Below are 15,161 nucleotides of genomic sequence, written 5' to 3'. Positions count from 1 at the left end.
TTATACTGTTCATGAGTGTGTCCCAGTACTACCCACAAAGGTCAGATTGTTTGCAAATTAAGTTATCAGGAACAGTTTGTCGAGCTGGTTGAACAATTCAACTGCAAGCTTTAAGTTATTTTAAGTTCTAAAGGCCTTTGAGTCAAGTTGATAGAGCACAAACTTGCAAACAGGGAGCCCCCAGTCCAAGTCCCATTACTAGCTGCAATGTTTTCAGAACCGCAAGAAAATTGAAAAAAATGTAGTTTGGGACAAACAAGTCTCCCAACTGTGACCAATAGAGCTTATGCTTACCTTCTGGCTGCTCTGGATATTTTAAAAAATACTTTTTGACCCATCCAACCCGCCGCATCCCCACCCCCAGGCAACTTTTAAATTTATAAGCTTCAATGTTGATTTAGAATTTCTGAACACTATTAGAGACATGATAATCTTGTAAATATAAGTCAAAGCAAGTTATTGAAAAATAATAAGAACTTTGACAGATGAAATGACAGATCAGTGTAATTACTGTCATAAAATCAGTCTGTTTTTAGCTTGTTTGTTTTACTTAAAACACCGTAAAATTCATATACCATGAGTCTAATGGTTGGATAGTATTTCAGTCTTTATTCCAGTGTTCTTATCACAACAAAACTCTTGAAATGCATCGAAATAAGAGCATTTTGTTTTTCAAAACATTTTGACAGTTGGCGCGAGGTTGCGTCCCCATTCGGAACTCCTCGGCCATTTTTTTCTCGAAAACAACCTCGGATGTATGCCGGTACATCAGTTAAAGTAGTTCGTATTTTTTTTAAATTAAATCATTTTAGAAATGTAGTGTTTTAGAATTGTATTTATTGATCTAAGTTTAAACTGATTGCCAGTGAAGTATATTATTGCAAACATAATTAAGATTTCCTAGAGTAAAGTCATAAAGTTTAACTGCTAAATAAAATCACTACTCGATCTACTTGCAGCGGACTTAAACGTACCTCTTTTTTAGTATGTAAACCGTCCAAATACATCCGAGGTTGTTTTTGAAAAAAATGGCCGAGGAGCTCCGAATGGTTGCGTCCCCTGAAAATTTAGTCAAAACGGCGTCTTAACGATTTGTTAATTTACTCACCGGGTTGCAGATTCCACAGAGTCGTCTTCTGTCTTGAAATTGGCGGTTGGTTTTGCTTAAATACGCCATAATAAATGAAAGATCGCCAATATAGAATATTTCTGTTGTTGTGGCGGCCATTTTATAGTCTACGAAGTTCGTACGCAAGCCTAAGAGCTTTCGTAGAAATTTTCGTAGATCTACGAAGAAACAGGTGCTTGTTCGTACGAAATTCTTAATTAAATGGCTACACAGCCTGAGATACATCGTACAAAGTTCGTAAGCAAAACAGACTTCGTACGAAGTTTAATAAAACTGGCCATTATTCTAGTAAAGCTTGGAGTCCGGATTTATTCTAGCAAGTAATTTGGTTGGTGCCAAAAAAAGGAAATAGTCCAATGTCATTAAATGTAACGGTCAGCTCGCGCAGGAAAAAATCAAGATAAAATAAATCATGCATTCTTAAGTAATGTATTTTAAACATATCCTTTGTGCTTTAGAATCATAGGTTTATTGCATAATTATTAATGTTCTTGTAAGCTATTGAATATTACTGGTGTTTTAAGCATTGAAAAACCGCACTCTTTCTTCGACCGAGACAGGCGGTAAATCGGTTTGTAACTTTTCAGCCGATTGCCCCTACTATGAACGCTGCCCTGAGCGGGCACCGTCCAAAAATAGCACACACGGTCTATAACAGCGATGATAAGTTGAACAATGTCAACCAAGAATTCAACAACCGGTGTCGCTAATTTGTATCTACAAAATTATTAGAAACACGAAGTAGAATAATTTCTTTCGCCCATTATCCCACTTGCATACGTAGTTTATACATACGTGAAGTGGCAGAACCAAATTCCCGATCCTGTTCATATGATCTTATAATTACAAGTGATTATGAAAAATACCAGGCAGAATGGGTCCGGTGGAACCCATCACAGTATGATCATCTATTAATCAGCCCACAAAGCAAGTTGCTTGAGAAAATGGCAGTATTCATAACATTGTACCTGTCTTTTTCTCCCCAAGACTTGACATTTGCTGCTTGGCATGATAAACCTTAGAAGACACGGAGATTGCCGAAAACATCCGAACACTACCGAAACATACCGACGATATGTAACATTGGCGCTCGAACTCGTTCATTACTGGAGAGGGTGCGATTCACGTGCATGTAAGCGTTATCTTGAAGCTTATGAGAGACAAATTATTATTGGGTGATTTCTTAGATAAAAGAATTGTTTTGTATCGTTCTGTGTAAAGCACATAGTGAGAAAAAACATTGCAGGAATATAAAAAAAACTGACAACTCGGACTAAAAATGCGTGTTTGAACGTTCAGGTAATTCTGCAATCCTTTGTTGTTGTTTTATTGTTGTTATATCATATGTAATTACGAATAGGATGTATTTAAACAAATTCTAGATTTACTATGCATTTTATTAAGGAGTATATGATATACATGAACCGAACAATCGTAAATGTATAATCGTGATAAAAATTATAGAAACCTTATCATTTATTTATTATTTTCGCTGGAGTATATCAAGTGATACTAACTGGGGTTTTAATGCTAAGAGAAAGTCATATACTTCTCGCTTATGAATTGCCTTATTGTTTCAACCATCAACATAATGAATTTGCGGTGGAATCTCTCATTCAGGAGCAATAGTGAGCATTTCCTTTGGAAAAAACACGGCATTTACGTAGGAAGGTATTACAGTCAAAGTGAAGAAATATAAAATTGTTCGAATTTCATCTGAAGATATCATACCGTTGAGTAACGTTGCTGATTTGCTAAATAATACTTTTAGTTTTCAAGTGTAGCTCTTTTCAAATATTGTTGAGATAACATACATGAAGTCATTTTCTTTAAACGATGCATTATGAATGGGGGTGGCTTTCCGGTATTATTTGATATTGTTCTCTCCTCGTGAATATACTGAATTGTACGGTGATTCGTGTGTTAAACGTGAGATAAAAGAAACGCCCTAGGTACAAAATTAGTATCCAAGTTCCAAAATGCATTTTCAAAGCAAAGGAATTGGTTTCATTTAAGTGCAAATGCTATTTCCAGGTATTCTTGGTAATTATGATTTTCGTGATATTTTTTGCATATATTAGTTGGAAAGCAGTGAATGGTCTATCGAGTAACGAGGATAACACACGGTATAGTCGCGATATGTTTTGCTAGCTTCCAGGAAAACATGACTTCAAGTCGATTTCTTTCGCTATATGAAATTTCATATTTTTTCATTTGATTTGTGTAGTATTTAAATATTCTTTGTTGATGAATGGTTTTGGCAACATACTCGATTAACTTACTGTCTCATTATAATGCGAAATAAATATACATTGCAAATATAACTTTTTTTGTGCTTTAATGAATGTAAAATTAACTCGTTATTCTCTTTTGTCATTATGATGTGTTTTCTTTTACGAAAACTGCATGTCATCCTTTAAAAATGTACGGATGGTATTATTTACCAAAGGTTTTACTAAACATACCATAATTTTAAACTTTCTTCCTCGAAATAAATTAAAAAGTTTACTAACAAAATAGAAACTAGTAATATCAGTATCCAACCAGGGTTTTCTAAGTACATTATTATTATTATTATTATTATTATTATTATTATTATTATTATTATTATTATTATTATTATAAAACAAATACAATTTTTACCCCGCGCCTTCCCCTAAATTCGTCTCAGCTTTTCTTTTTATTTCAATATAGGTGAAAAGGCAATAAAAAAAAACCGTCAAAAATGCACTATGTTTGAATAGAAATTGACCCCAAAGCCGCCAGCGAACGCTTTAAACTAAATAAGTTTCGGTTCTGAGGGAGGTGCGTAAACTTATGCCCCTAAGTTACGCCCCCTCAGACGTCATATCCTGGAGCCGCCCCTGAGCTTCATTCACTTAATGCACGTGCCGTTAACGACCGGCCTTTTGATTACCCGAACCCAATTAAACAGCCTGGCCTTTCCAAAAAGATTATTATCCACCACATACACAATGTTTAATATGTGTTCGTTCTCACACAAAAGTGACAACATTTACATTCAATACTTCATTAAGAGTCGCCGCCAACTACCATGCCGTACGAATTTTTCAAGAAATCGATTTGTTTTATTCTTAATACATTAAGATAACATAACCTAATCAGTCCAAAAATATATTTCTCTAAACCACACGAAATGGCGTTAAAATACATATTTTTTTGGATTTTACAGTTGCTTAAGCAGTCATTTAGACGTCGTTAGCCCGCAAGTGCTTGTCTTTATTCAGGTTTAATATTTCAATACATTTATGTGTGTGCATTTCTTCGCATTTCCACGCGGTTTCGCACAAGGTCATCTTCTTCTTCTTCTTCTTCTTCTTCTTCTTCTTCTTCTTCTTCTTCTTCTTCAATATTATTATTATTATTATTATTATTATTATTATTATTATTATTATTGTTATTATTATCATTGTTGTTGTTGTTGTTGTTGTTGTTGTTGTTTTGTTAAAGTTATTATAATTATTATTATTATAATTATTATCATTATTAATTATATTATTATTATTATTAATTATATTATTATTATTATTATTATTATTATTATTATTATTATTATTATTGTTGTTGTTTTTATTATTATTATTATTGTTATAATTATTATTATTATTATTATTGTTGTTGTTGTTGTTGTTGTTGTTGTTGTTGTTGTTGTTGTTGTTATTATTTTAAACAGTAGTGTTAGTAGTATAAGTAGTTTTATAGTGGTAGTTGTGGTAGTTTTGGTGGTCGTGATGGTGCTGGTGGTGGTTGTGGTAGCGGTAGCGGTGACAGTGGTAGACAGAAATACATGATCAAGAAATTAAATAGTCTGTGGTTTATGGCGCTTTTGAAATGATGGAATCCTTCTGCTATTGTTGAAAGGGTAATTCATCCATACTCCACATTTTAGATAGAGGGACTAAAGCTAAAGATCAACGACTAACAAAACATTAGGAACTACATGGACAAGACAAGTAGTATTATACTTTCAGTGTGTGTATACCACGTCATAAATTACGTCATATATGCTACGTCGGACGGCAACATTTTGCTTAAAATGAAGTTTTAAATCAAAGATAACTTTTGTTTCACAACACCATTTTAAATGAAACAAAGGGCAGTCTATGCCGCTTAAAGAGCCCCGCATTTGTTGTATTACCGAAATTTGATAAAGTCGTTAGTTTCATTAAACACTTCGACAAACCTGTTTCCAAAATAATGTGTTGACAGTGCTCCGTCAGACGGCCGAAATGCGAAACGATTTGTCGAAGTGTTTAAAGAAACTAAACTCTCAATCAAAATCTGGTAAAATATCGAAGGCAGGGCTCCGTAAGCTGCGTAGACTGCGCTATGTTTCATTTCAAATGGTAAATAAATAGTGAAGATATCTTTGTTTAAAGTCTTTTTTCAAATCAAAACATTCCGACGTAGCATTTAATACGCAATTTATCACGTGGTATACACACACTGACTTTACCCAGCTCCTATTTCAATCAAGGCAAATCAAACACTAAACTAGCGATACACAACATCACAAGACACATGACACAACATCACAAGACACATGACACAACATCACAAGACACATGACACAACATCACAAGACACATGACACAACATCACAAGACACATGACACAAATACAAAATACATTTATTTATAAAGATCGGGGTATCTACATTGGCGTCTCATTATATGTGTTAACACAGCGTTAAATATTGGTGTAAGTTAAAAAGCAGTGGTACACTCAACGTTTATTGATATGTGTGTTTACTTGTCTGCTGTTTTCAATAATTGTACCATTAGATAACGATTTAGGACGTTAGCTCGAAGATGCACTGATACACTGCTTGGTGTGTTGCTTTAAAATTAAGTGAGATAGACACGATTCTTTTATATATTTATATATATTTTGTATATATACATACTTATGTAAACTAGAAATGCATTTACAGATACAATATACTTCAGGTATAATATGCGTCGCCAAACAGCTTTATATGATTATTTCAGAAGATCAGTTTTTCTATCAAATAGTTTATTAACCGATGGCCTCTTAACATCTGCACAATGATGAGAAACCTTTATTGGCAGCAAATCTGTATCGCACAATCAAGAGATTTACCAACACCATTATCATAATATCGTTCCAATTTCTGCGAGCTTAGACGAAATTATCATTGCAAATACGTACACTGCCATGCGATATAGAATTGTTCAGAAGATTTATTATCTTAAGCCACAAAGCGTAGCTAAGAGTGAGTAAATGCGTTCGTTTGTGTAAGAAACAGCATGGTTATTTTCCTTCCGAGATAATTAAGTGTTTATGAGCATTGGACAAACTCAATTACAAGCTAATCAAAATTAATACAACAGTTATTAGTCGATGTTTTTCATCATCGTGCCGGCGTACAGCTGTCAAAGGTCAGAGTCCGATTTTGAAACATATTCTCGGTTACTAGAGCTGGGCCAGGATTTTGTCTAAAGGTTAAACACATTGAAAAGAAAAGCATTTTTATGCAGGACAATGGCAATCGATAATTTTTAACCAACACACCAAATATATTAGAGAAAACAGCAAATAGGGAGGGCGTACCTCGGCTGCTTTATTATCTGTAGATCGCCAAAATTGAACAAATACTTATTATCTGAAATACTTAGTTAACAGTGCAGCTTTTTAAACAAAACAGAACGATTAAAATACAGTTCCGTCTGATTTTCTTCCATTGCAAACGCTAAACAAACATTTTCTTTCATTTAGACCTCGTTTCCTTACATTTATTCTCGATGTTTTGAAGAGGAGTATCTCGTCACATTCTTCTACAAAAAGAAAATTAAAAAAACCTGCTGTTGCAATGAAGAATTGTCCGAATCTTTGTGTTCCTGTTGTTAATGTCTATTACTGGAATACCCTGGCTACTCAAATTTGTTTCCGAAAATTAGATAGAGCAGCAAGTTAATAATTTCCACGTGTGAGCCGCTTCTCCAGAGGCAGGAATGTGCGATAAATATTGCTAGGATTTGGCAATTAGGAAGTGGCCCTACTAGTAACGAGCCTCTAGCGGAAAGTCAAACATTTAGCAATAACAAAGTTTACCGAGCGATACTGGTTTGTCATGAAACGGATCAGATATTATTATTTTAACATTTTAGAATGAACATTCCTACCTTCCTATTTATATAGTTTATTGTAGAATAAACCTGTTTTAGTGCTGTATAGACTAAATAAGATACACACACCCCACCATCAACACCCCCTTTAATTATAATGAAGACTGTGTCAAGGCAAAACAAATTGTCAGTCCATAGTTTGTTCCGATTATTAATTTGTCAAAGTAAAGCAATTCTTTTCATTTATCGGCTGAAAACAAAATCATTTACCAAATTACTAATTTGTCTTTGTGACACATTTGTCCTCGTACGCGCCAGTTTTTAAAAACGTTTTAGAATGTTTATGGATTCCAATGAATAGTTCATGCTTTAATTATTTTGTATTCTCTTTTACAGTCAAAATGACGATGGAATGTACAGGAAGTTGACAGTGAGCTGAAACATCGTTGCTGCATCATGAAGAAGCGAAACAAATCGAGGAAAGGCAGAAGTGACATCAAAGATGATACGGTAGCTACTAAGGTCAACAAAGATGAGGAGAACACAAAGAAAAGCCCTAGCCGAAGTAGATCACGTGGTAAAAGATCGCTTTCTTCTTTGTTCCGCAGATCTGCCAATCGTACAGAAAGCAGTGATGGAGAAAATAACGCAAATCATGAGTCGGCGGAAAGAGAGGTGGAGCAAGTTTCAAATATTAACCCACGTGTTGATCCACGTGGTTACATACAACGTATGACTGTTCGCGAGGCTTTACTTTATAATAAACAAAGAGGAAGATCTCCAAACAGAAGAGCTTTGAAGCTAGAAAAGACCGTTCTTAAAGATGAACCTGACCAAATCCGAAACAGTTTGTCTACGTCCGTTCCCAATTTACTTGATCAAATGACCGATCAAGACGCGGAATCAACTACGGAACAGGGTTATCATAAGGCTAGCGCTACTTTGCCGAGAACCAATAAAAATCGCGGACACTCTGAGGGAGGACGTGTTAAACAACAGTTAGATTTATATACGGATCAGACGGACAATTCTGGAAATCTTCCACTTGATAAGCGAAAATATATGATAAATATATCACCAAATGTTGCAACTAATAAAAGTGTAGATATTTTAAAGCACAAAAGAAATGTATCTCTTCAACAGCATTCCAAACAAATATCGCACGAAGAACAAGACGATGATCAGACTTCTCGCAGGAGACATGAATCTTTCTCACAGTTCATGATGCTTCGAGAGACAAAACCACGTTCCAGATCATCTTCAACAAACACTCGTGCACCTCAACACGAAACAGATAGAGAATCACTTAATGCGTCCAAAAAACAATCTACAATGGATATATCAACTGAAGATGCTTATAAAACTGGCTCTCAAATTAAAGCCCAATTATTGCCACAACACACCCAAACAAAATACAATTCCACACCCAAATCACTTCAAAAATCCAACCTGTCCGTCAATATATCGAAAGAAGATGTTTTCTCACATGCGGAAGAACCCCAACCACAGTCGAGTCAAATCGATAGACAGCGACGACGTTCATACGTTTCCCCAAGACGATTTAGTCGCACATCACGAACTAGTGTCACATCAAACAAGTCCGACTCAAATTCAAGTCAACATATAATAGAACCTTTGATTAATAAAAGTGTAACTTCCGACACGAAAAGTACAAAGTATTGCAGGCAGTTTAGTAGAGATAATAGAATGCCCATGCCTGAAAAATCACCAAAAGTTCTGATTGATGCTGGGACAATCACAGATATTTTAATATCAAAAATAGAAACGGTTGAAGCACTGACGCAAACCGATGCCCAAAATTATTTCAAAGAAATAAATGAAAACAACAAAACACTGGTCGAATGTGGTGTTCAATTTGACCCAGTAGACTTCGATGGATGTGTTGATAACTTTACAGAAACTGGTATTAGTGATATTGTAAGTGAACACACTCCATCGCATCTTCAACGGGATGTTGTAGTTCTAGATAATGACACAGATATTAAATCATTGCGTAAACAAAGAAGTGATAGTGCATTCAAACCTATTCATGGTTCCCATAGTCTACTCAACGAAGAAGGAAAACTGGAGAGCGTTGAATGCCATTCTATGCCAGATCTAAATCAGCCATGCAAGACAAAAGGTAAAAAGGGAAAGGAAAAGAAAAACGAAGCATTTGCTGAAAAGGAGAAGAAAAAATTGGAACGATCAAAGACAGAAAAGCATAAAAGGGAACGACGAAAATCTAAAAAACGTAAAAGTCATTCCAGTGAAAGCGGACTTCTAAAACTAGCAAATGAACCAAATAAAGAGATCACACTTGACCATAGTTCCGAAGCTCAAGTAGGCAAGCAAAACCAGCAACAGCACACACACGTAAATGCCAATAAAAACCCCAAAAAGGCAAAAGGAATTCTTAAGAAGACACATAAGGATAATAAAAAAACAAAAACAATTTCTGATGCCTTGATCAAGGCCGGAAGGGCTGCCTCACTCAGTGACATACTGGACTTGAATGTTACTGAAACGAAAAAAGTGCATTTGTCCAAGCAAAGGAGTGCGTTAACAAGCACTCTTTCTCGATCTCTTGATAGCTTGGATAAGGTCGCCGATGAAACGTTTCAGGACGATTTAAAAAAAGGAAGAAAACATCATGTGAAAGCTCATACCGAGGCTCATTCTGAACATAAACCAAAATTATCCCTTTCAGCAATTGTTGCGCTAAAGGCTAAAATATCTCGTTTTAAAAAGGCTAAACAGCGTGAAAGGGAATTTCAAGAAAATCGTGTTGTTGATGACGAGGCAGAAAACGATGAATCTTTAATTCCAAACAATGATGATGCTTTTGAAAACACGGATCTTGGCGTTGCAAAAGTGTACTATGAAAATGAAATTAATACGAGTATTGGAAAATCAACTAACGATACTACAATTGACGGATCTGATGCCGAAGTAAAAGACCTAGTGTATGATAGAAAGATACAATTTGCAGGATTTCCAGATGATGCTCTGACAGAAGAAGAACTTATCAAGCAAAGACAAAGAAACACGAGACTCACATCCCGTCGAGAAAGTAAAGTCAGACAAAGACAGAAGAAGGTCATAAATTGTTGTAAGAAATTTGTAGCATTTCTATTTTCACATATTGGATTGTGCTCATTGGTTGTCGCGTATTGTATTCTTGGAGGTGTTGTTTTCAAACGCTTGGAAGGCCATTCGGAAATTATGAAGAAAAGGGAAATGACCCAAATGAGGCAGAACTTTACAGAAAGAATACACAGGTTGGCGTTTGAAACAACATTAACTAAAGGTAATAGAGAAGTATTTAAAGTGGAAGTGAATTCAATATTAAAGGAGTTTGCAGTATCAGTGCATAAACAGACTAAAGAGGCAGGATGGGATGGGAAAGAAATCGTGATGAAAGAATCCAAGGATAATACAACCGTAGGCGAAGCACAACCGGAGCAATGGTCGTATCCGAGTTCTCTGTTGTATGCCATCACCGTTATGACGACAATAGGTAAGTGTTTCTTATTCTATGTAGTAATAAATAATAAATTCCAACTAAACAAAAGTATATGCTAAAATGTGTGCAAGTAATTCAAATAAATACACAAATTCTGTAACAGGCCTAACTAAACAGGTAATATGTATTGCACAACTAGGCAAGCCGGTTAGAAATGAAATGAGTTCTATAAGTAAAGCGATGTTAAACACACACAAACTTAGTTAAATGTCGTTGACAACAGAACTAGAACTCGGTACCCATGTTTCTGTAGACAACGACCTTTTATCGTCTACGCCACTGAGGACAAATACACCATTGGGTTTTAGCATATAAACTTATTTCCTTAATTGGGGCATTCTTTCATCACGTTAATGATTTTTGTTGTTTAAGATAAATTAAACATACTTTAGAACAAAGCTATCCTTATTGCCGTCAGTTTTCGTTATAAGCTAGTTGGGAACGAAGTGGTAAGGATGTCTTTTAGCAACCAATACCATACAATACAAACCAATACATCAACCAATACCAACCACCAATACAACCAAGAGCAAAATATAGTTCCTTTCTTGAGGTAGTTTGTAGGAATATGTTAAAGTAGATTGTTCGAAGAGGTTAAAAGAATTTGTAAAACAGATTAAAAGAGATTGTAAGAAGAGGTAAAAGCAGTAAATGAGATTGTAAGAACTTGAACTAGTACTTGTGACCTTTTTGAGAGTCCAAGAGATCTAACCCCTGATGAGAGGCAGATGCATTGACCTCTAGACCACTCTCACTCTCAATAAATTATGTTCTGACCTGTTCAACTAGACTAATGTTCGAGCGTTGCCTACAGTTGACTACAGCTGCCTTCAGCACAGTTATATAGGTTAAAAACTGATGCTTAACAATTACCTTAACGTTTTAACTTTATACAACCGGCCTTTAACCAAATATACGTCAAGTGAAAGTGTGATCAATAAAATTCGAATATTGTGAAATAATATGACTTCAACCATTATAAAGCAATTCAAGCATAATGTTGAATTAAAGAACATGCTGCCAATCAAAATACATGTAAACTGAGTCTGTGTTGTAGCAAGTACTTAACCTTTGCAAGTATTTTAAATTATAAAGAACGAAAATCCGAAATTAAGGGTGTCGTGAAGGGCTGTTTACATTCGCAATAGTTATTGCCATATTGGTATGAGTTTTAACATTCGTTTAAGGTTGGAGACCTCCTTGTTTTTGATTATATATACTTTAATGAATTGACCTAGTTGCGATCGAAATTACATTGATGTCTAGATTTTCACGCCCCACCCACCATCATTTAGGAAGAAAGTTCCGCTTTAGTTGTAAAGAATAAGCAAGGTTAGGTAACATATCCACTAAGAAGACTGAAAGCGCTGCAAGCGCTGATAGCGATGGAAGGATGTAGGTGCGACAAGCATTTAACTTGCTTTATAATGTTGTTTACAGACAATCAAAATCGTATCCAAATAATCTTTCGAGCGGCCCAAAATGTTACCGCATGCTTGCTTGCAAATTCAAATTAACGTTGCAATCTTTAAAGCGTATTTAAGTCAAGTGGTCTTTAATTCTCACCAGACAATGATTGAATGAATGAATTCCATTACCTTTAGACAAATAATGCACATGTGTGGTCATCGTGCAAAGGTTCGCTCGTAACGACGACATTAATTGCGATTAGAACAAATAAGTACAAATTCGACAGTAAAGTATTGACAAAATGCGCCATACGTTTTTATGACAAGAAGCTTATAGACGAGCTAGGTGGGTTTAATCAGTTCTTTATTGAAATGTTTTTTACTACTTATTTTAAGGCAGAAAAGTTAATCAGATAAACGTGAAGCCTATTAAAATTCATGTTCTTCTTTGACTTGCCATTAAATTGAATTATGTGATGGTTTGTGAATCTTAAGATCTTCCCATGGTGCCGCTTAGAACAATATTCGAGTAAAGGAAGAGTCAGAGGGTAAGATGCGATCTGTTTTCATGACGTCATTGTTCACTGAAGTTTAGCGCGAGATAGATTATCCGTCTGGAAACATGTTAATTTATTTCATTTGATCTTGGATGTTCAACTTTACAGGACTGGTTTATAGTTTAAAAGGCATAAAGGAACTTGATTCCTGATTTTTTTGAACGGATTATTTACACAAGGCCCCAATATCCTAAAAAAACACTTACGTCTTTTCGCAATCTCAATATTAACTCATTTTATTACATTGCATGGTTCAAAAGTTTGTGCTTTACTCTTTCTGAAAACGTATTATCTCGTAGATTTTGTCGATAATAAATAATCAATCATAATAAATCAATAATAAAAAATAGTTAACACTTTCTAGAAAATAAAATCTATAGCAAAAAAAAACTGTACACATACATTTTTGCTCTAGAAATTATTTTCTTTCTTAGGATATTAAGCAATAATGTTAATCAATATATTGCAAAAAAGAGAGTTACGCATCAATTTCTGTGAAACATGAAATATTGCTTTCCGGATGAGCCAGACGACCTATGAAAAGTGCATACGTAGACATCGCACAGCCTCACGCTTGGTGTTCATGGGAGCCCTAAAATAGACGATTGGAAATTAACAAAATTTACCCGACCCATATGACCTGTGTAACGGGTGTTATAAGAAAGATGTGGTTGAGTTCAAGTTATATTGTTATAGATTTACTATGTAATACGTTGTATTGGCGGTTACACTTATGTGGGGGTAAGTTCGTTCAAACAAGAGGTGTTTATGACTTTACCATCGCCATCAAATGAGCAGCGCAATGAAACTGCACACTTGCCAACAGTGCGTGAAATATTCCCGCCAGATTGACGTCTACCTTTCCGCCGTAAACCACTTCCAAGCTTTTCCGAAACAATGAACGATTTGTTGAAAGTGATTTGTGATTAATTATACATTAATAGATAATCAAAGTTCATAATAAATATTGTTTTGGTTTGTATGTACAATGAGTGCGATAGAATGGGTATCAAACAATTAAATGGGGCAATACTTCCCCACCCACTATCATTGTATTTAAATAAAAATTAATTCTAAGACAAGAATAAGCTTTAATGATTCAGGTATTAAAATCAAAAAAGTTTGTTCGTGTTACTATGGCAACGGTTTGTCTTTTAATACTATGAATTCCATTTAAAGTACTGTATGTGGCTGCTTCATTGATCATGCAATATTTGGTTATTTTATCTGAAAAATAATTGATGTAAACTTCAGAACTTTATAGTTCAAACATGTCCATTTCGTCAACTCGCTCTTTGCGACGTGACTTAAAAACTGACTTGTAAAATTCCATTCAAGAATGGTGTTCAAGAGCACGCCACTTAAATAGGTTAACATGTATTTGTTATATATTTTTGTAGAATCTGGGAGTGTTAATCTTATGAACTATAATTGAAGTGAATATGTGATATGACTATATATATATAAGCATATCTTGAATTTAGATGGCCCCGTAGCCACCCACTTTTTCAAGTACAACAGTAAAGCATGTCAATTTAATTAATATGCTATATTCAACCACTAATTTAGCATCACCACTCAATCTGATAAATTCAGTAAGTAAAATCATAATTGTGAACACGTATACACATGTTATTTGCATTTAAAACGCATTGCCACGTTTCAACACAAAGTGGTTGTAGGTAATAAATAGTTAATGTTTAAGATGCAGTGTGTATGCATATTAGAATGTTTATGACATTGTATTAATCTTGAAGCGGGTGGATGAATGAACCAGTAATTGCAGCTTATCAGGGTGCGGCCTATAAAGGTTCCTAGGACTGCTGTAGACTGATTAATGGCCATATTACCGCCGTCTTTATTAGTGATGCAAATACAAATGTTACACACAAAGAATGTTTATGTACCGACTAGCAAATGTTCCAGTCACAGGTAATGCTAATGAAACGACGAATTCTTATAATTGGGTTACAACTTACCTAGTATTTTTGGAAAATGGATACGGTTTTTCTTCTTTGAAATAAACTTATTGCAGTATTTTTCGAACGTTCTATTGTTTCTTCGATTATGAGGCGACATTACTTTTGTTACGACAAAGCATTCACCTTCGTACCACATGAATGTATTTTATTTACTATGCAAAAAATACATGTCTCTATTATATTCTAAGAAAAAGACATGAAATAAATCGATTTGAATTGAATACTTATTTTTTTGTGTGAAGTTAAGCACCCGAAATCCGCTTAATTCTTCGGTAAGTTCTTAATTTTCTACCCCCAAAATGTATTGAAACAGTTTCAGCTACTAATACAACAGTGTCATTTCTCTGTCCTGGATAATGTTGGCCATGTCGTTCTCATATAATCAGTATTTGTCTCGATTTCAATGTTCAGTGTGTGTATACCACGTGATAAATTACGTCATATATGC

The 15,161-nt window shown here is 34.8% G+C and overlaps 1 protein-coding gene across 1 annotated transcript in view; it reads left to right on the top strand.

Moving 5' to 3' along the window:
• The first annotated feature begins 2,225 nt into the window (after window positions 1–2,225).
• LOC128232612 (uncharacterized) overlaps window positions 2,226–15,161 on the top strand; it is a 37,244-nt gene continuing 24,308 nt past the window's right edge. Inside the window, exons 1-2 of the mRNA XM_052946277.1 lie at window positions 2,226–2,428; window positions 7,636–10,759. Of these exons, the coding sequence (XP_052802237.1) occupies window positions 7,696–10,759 (3,064 nt within the window). The 5' untranslated portion in view covers window positions 2,226–2,428; window positions 7,636–7,695. The remainder of the gene's footprint in view (window positions 2,429–7,635; window positions 10,760–15,161) is intronic.

The sequence above is a fragment of the Mya arenaria genome, chromosome 4 (assembly GCF_026914265.1).
Source record: "Mya arenaria isolate MELC-2E11 chromosome 4, ASM2691426v1".
In the NCBI taxonomy this organism is placed as follows: Eukaryota; Metazoa; Mollusca; class Bivalvia; order Myida; family Myidae; genus Mya; species Mya arenaria.
Note: the sequence above shows the minus strand (reverse complement) of the source record. Positions and strands in the feature narration are given on the sequence as shown.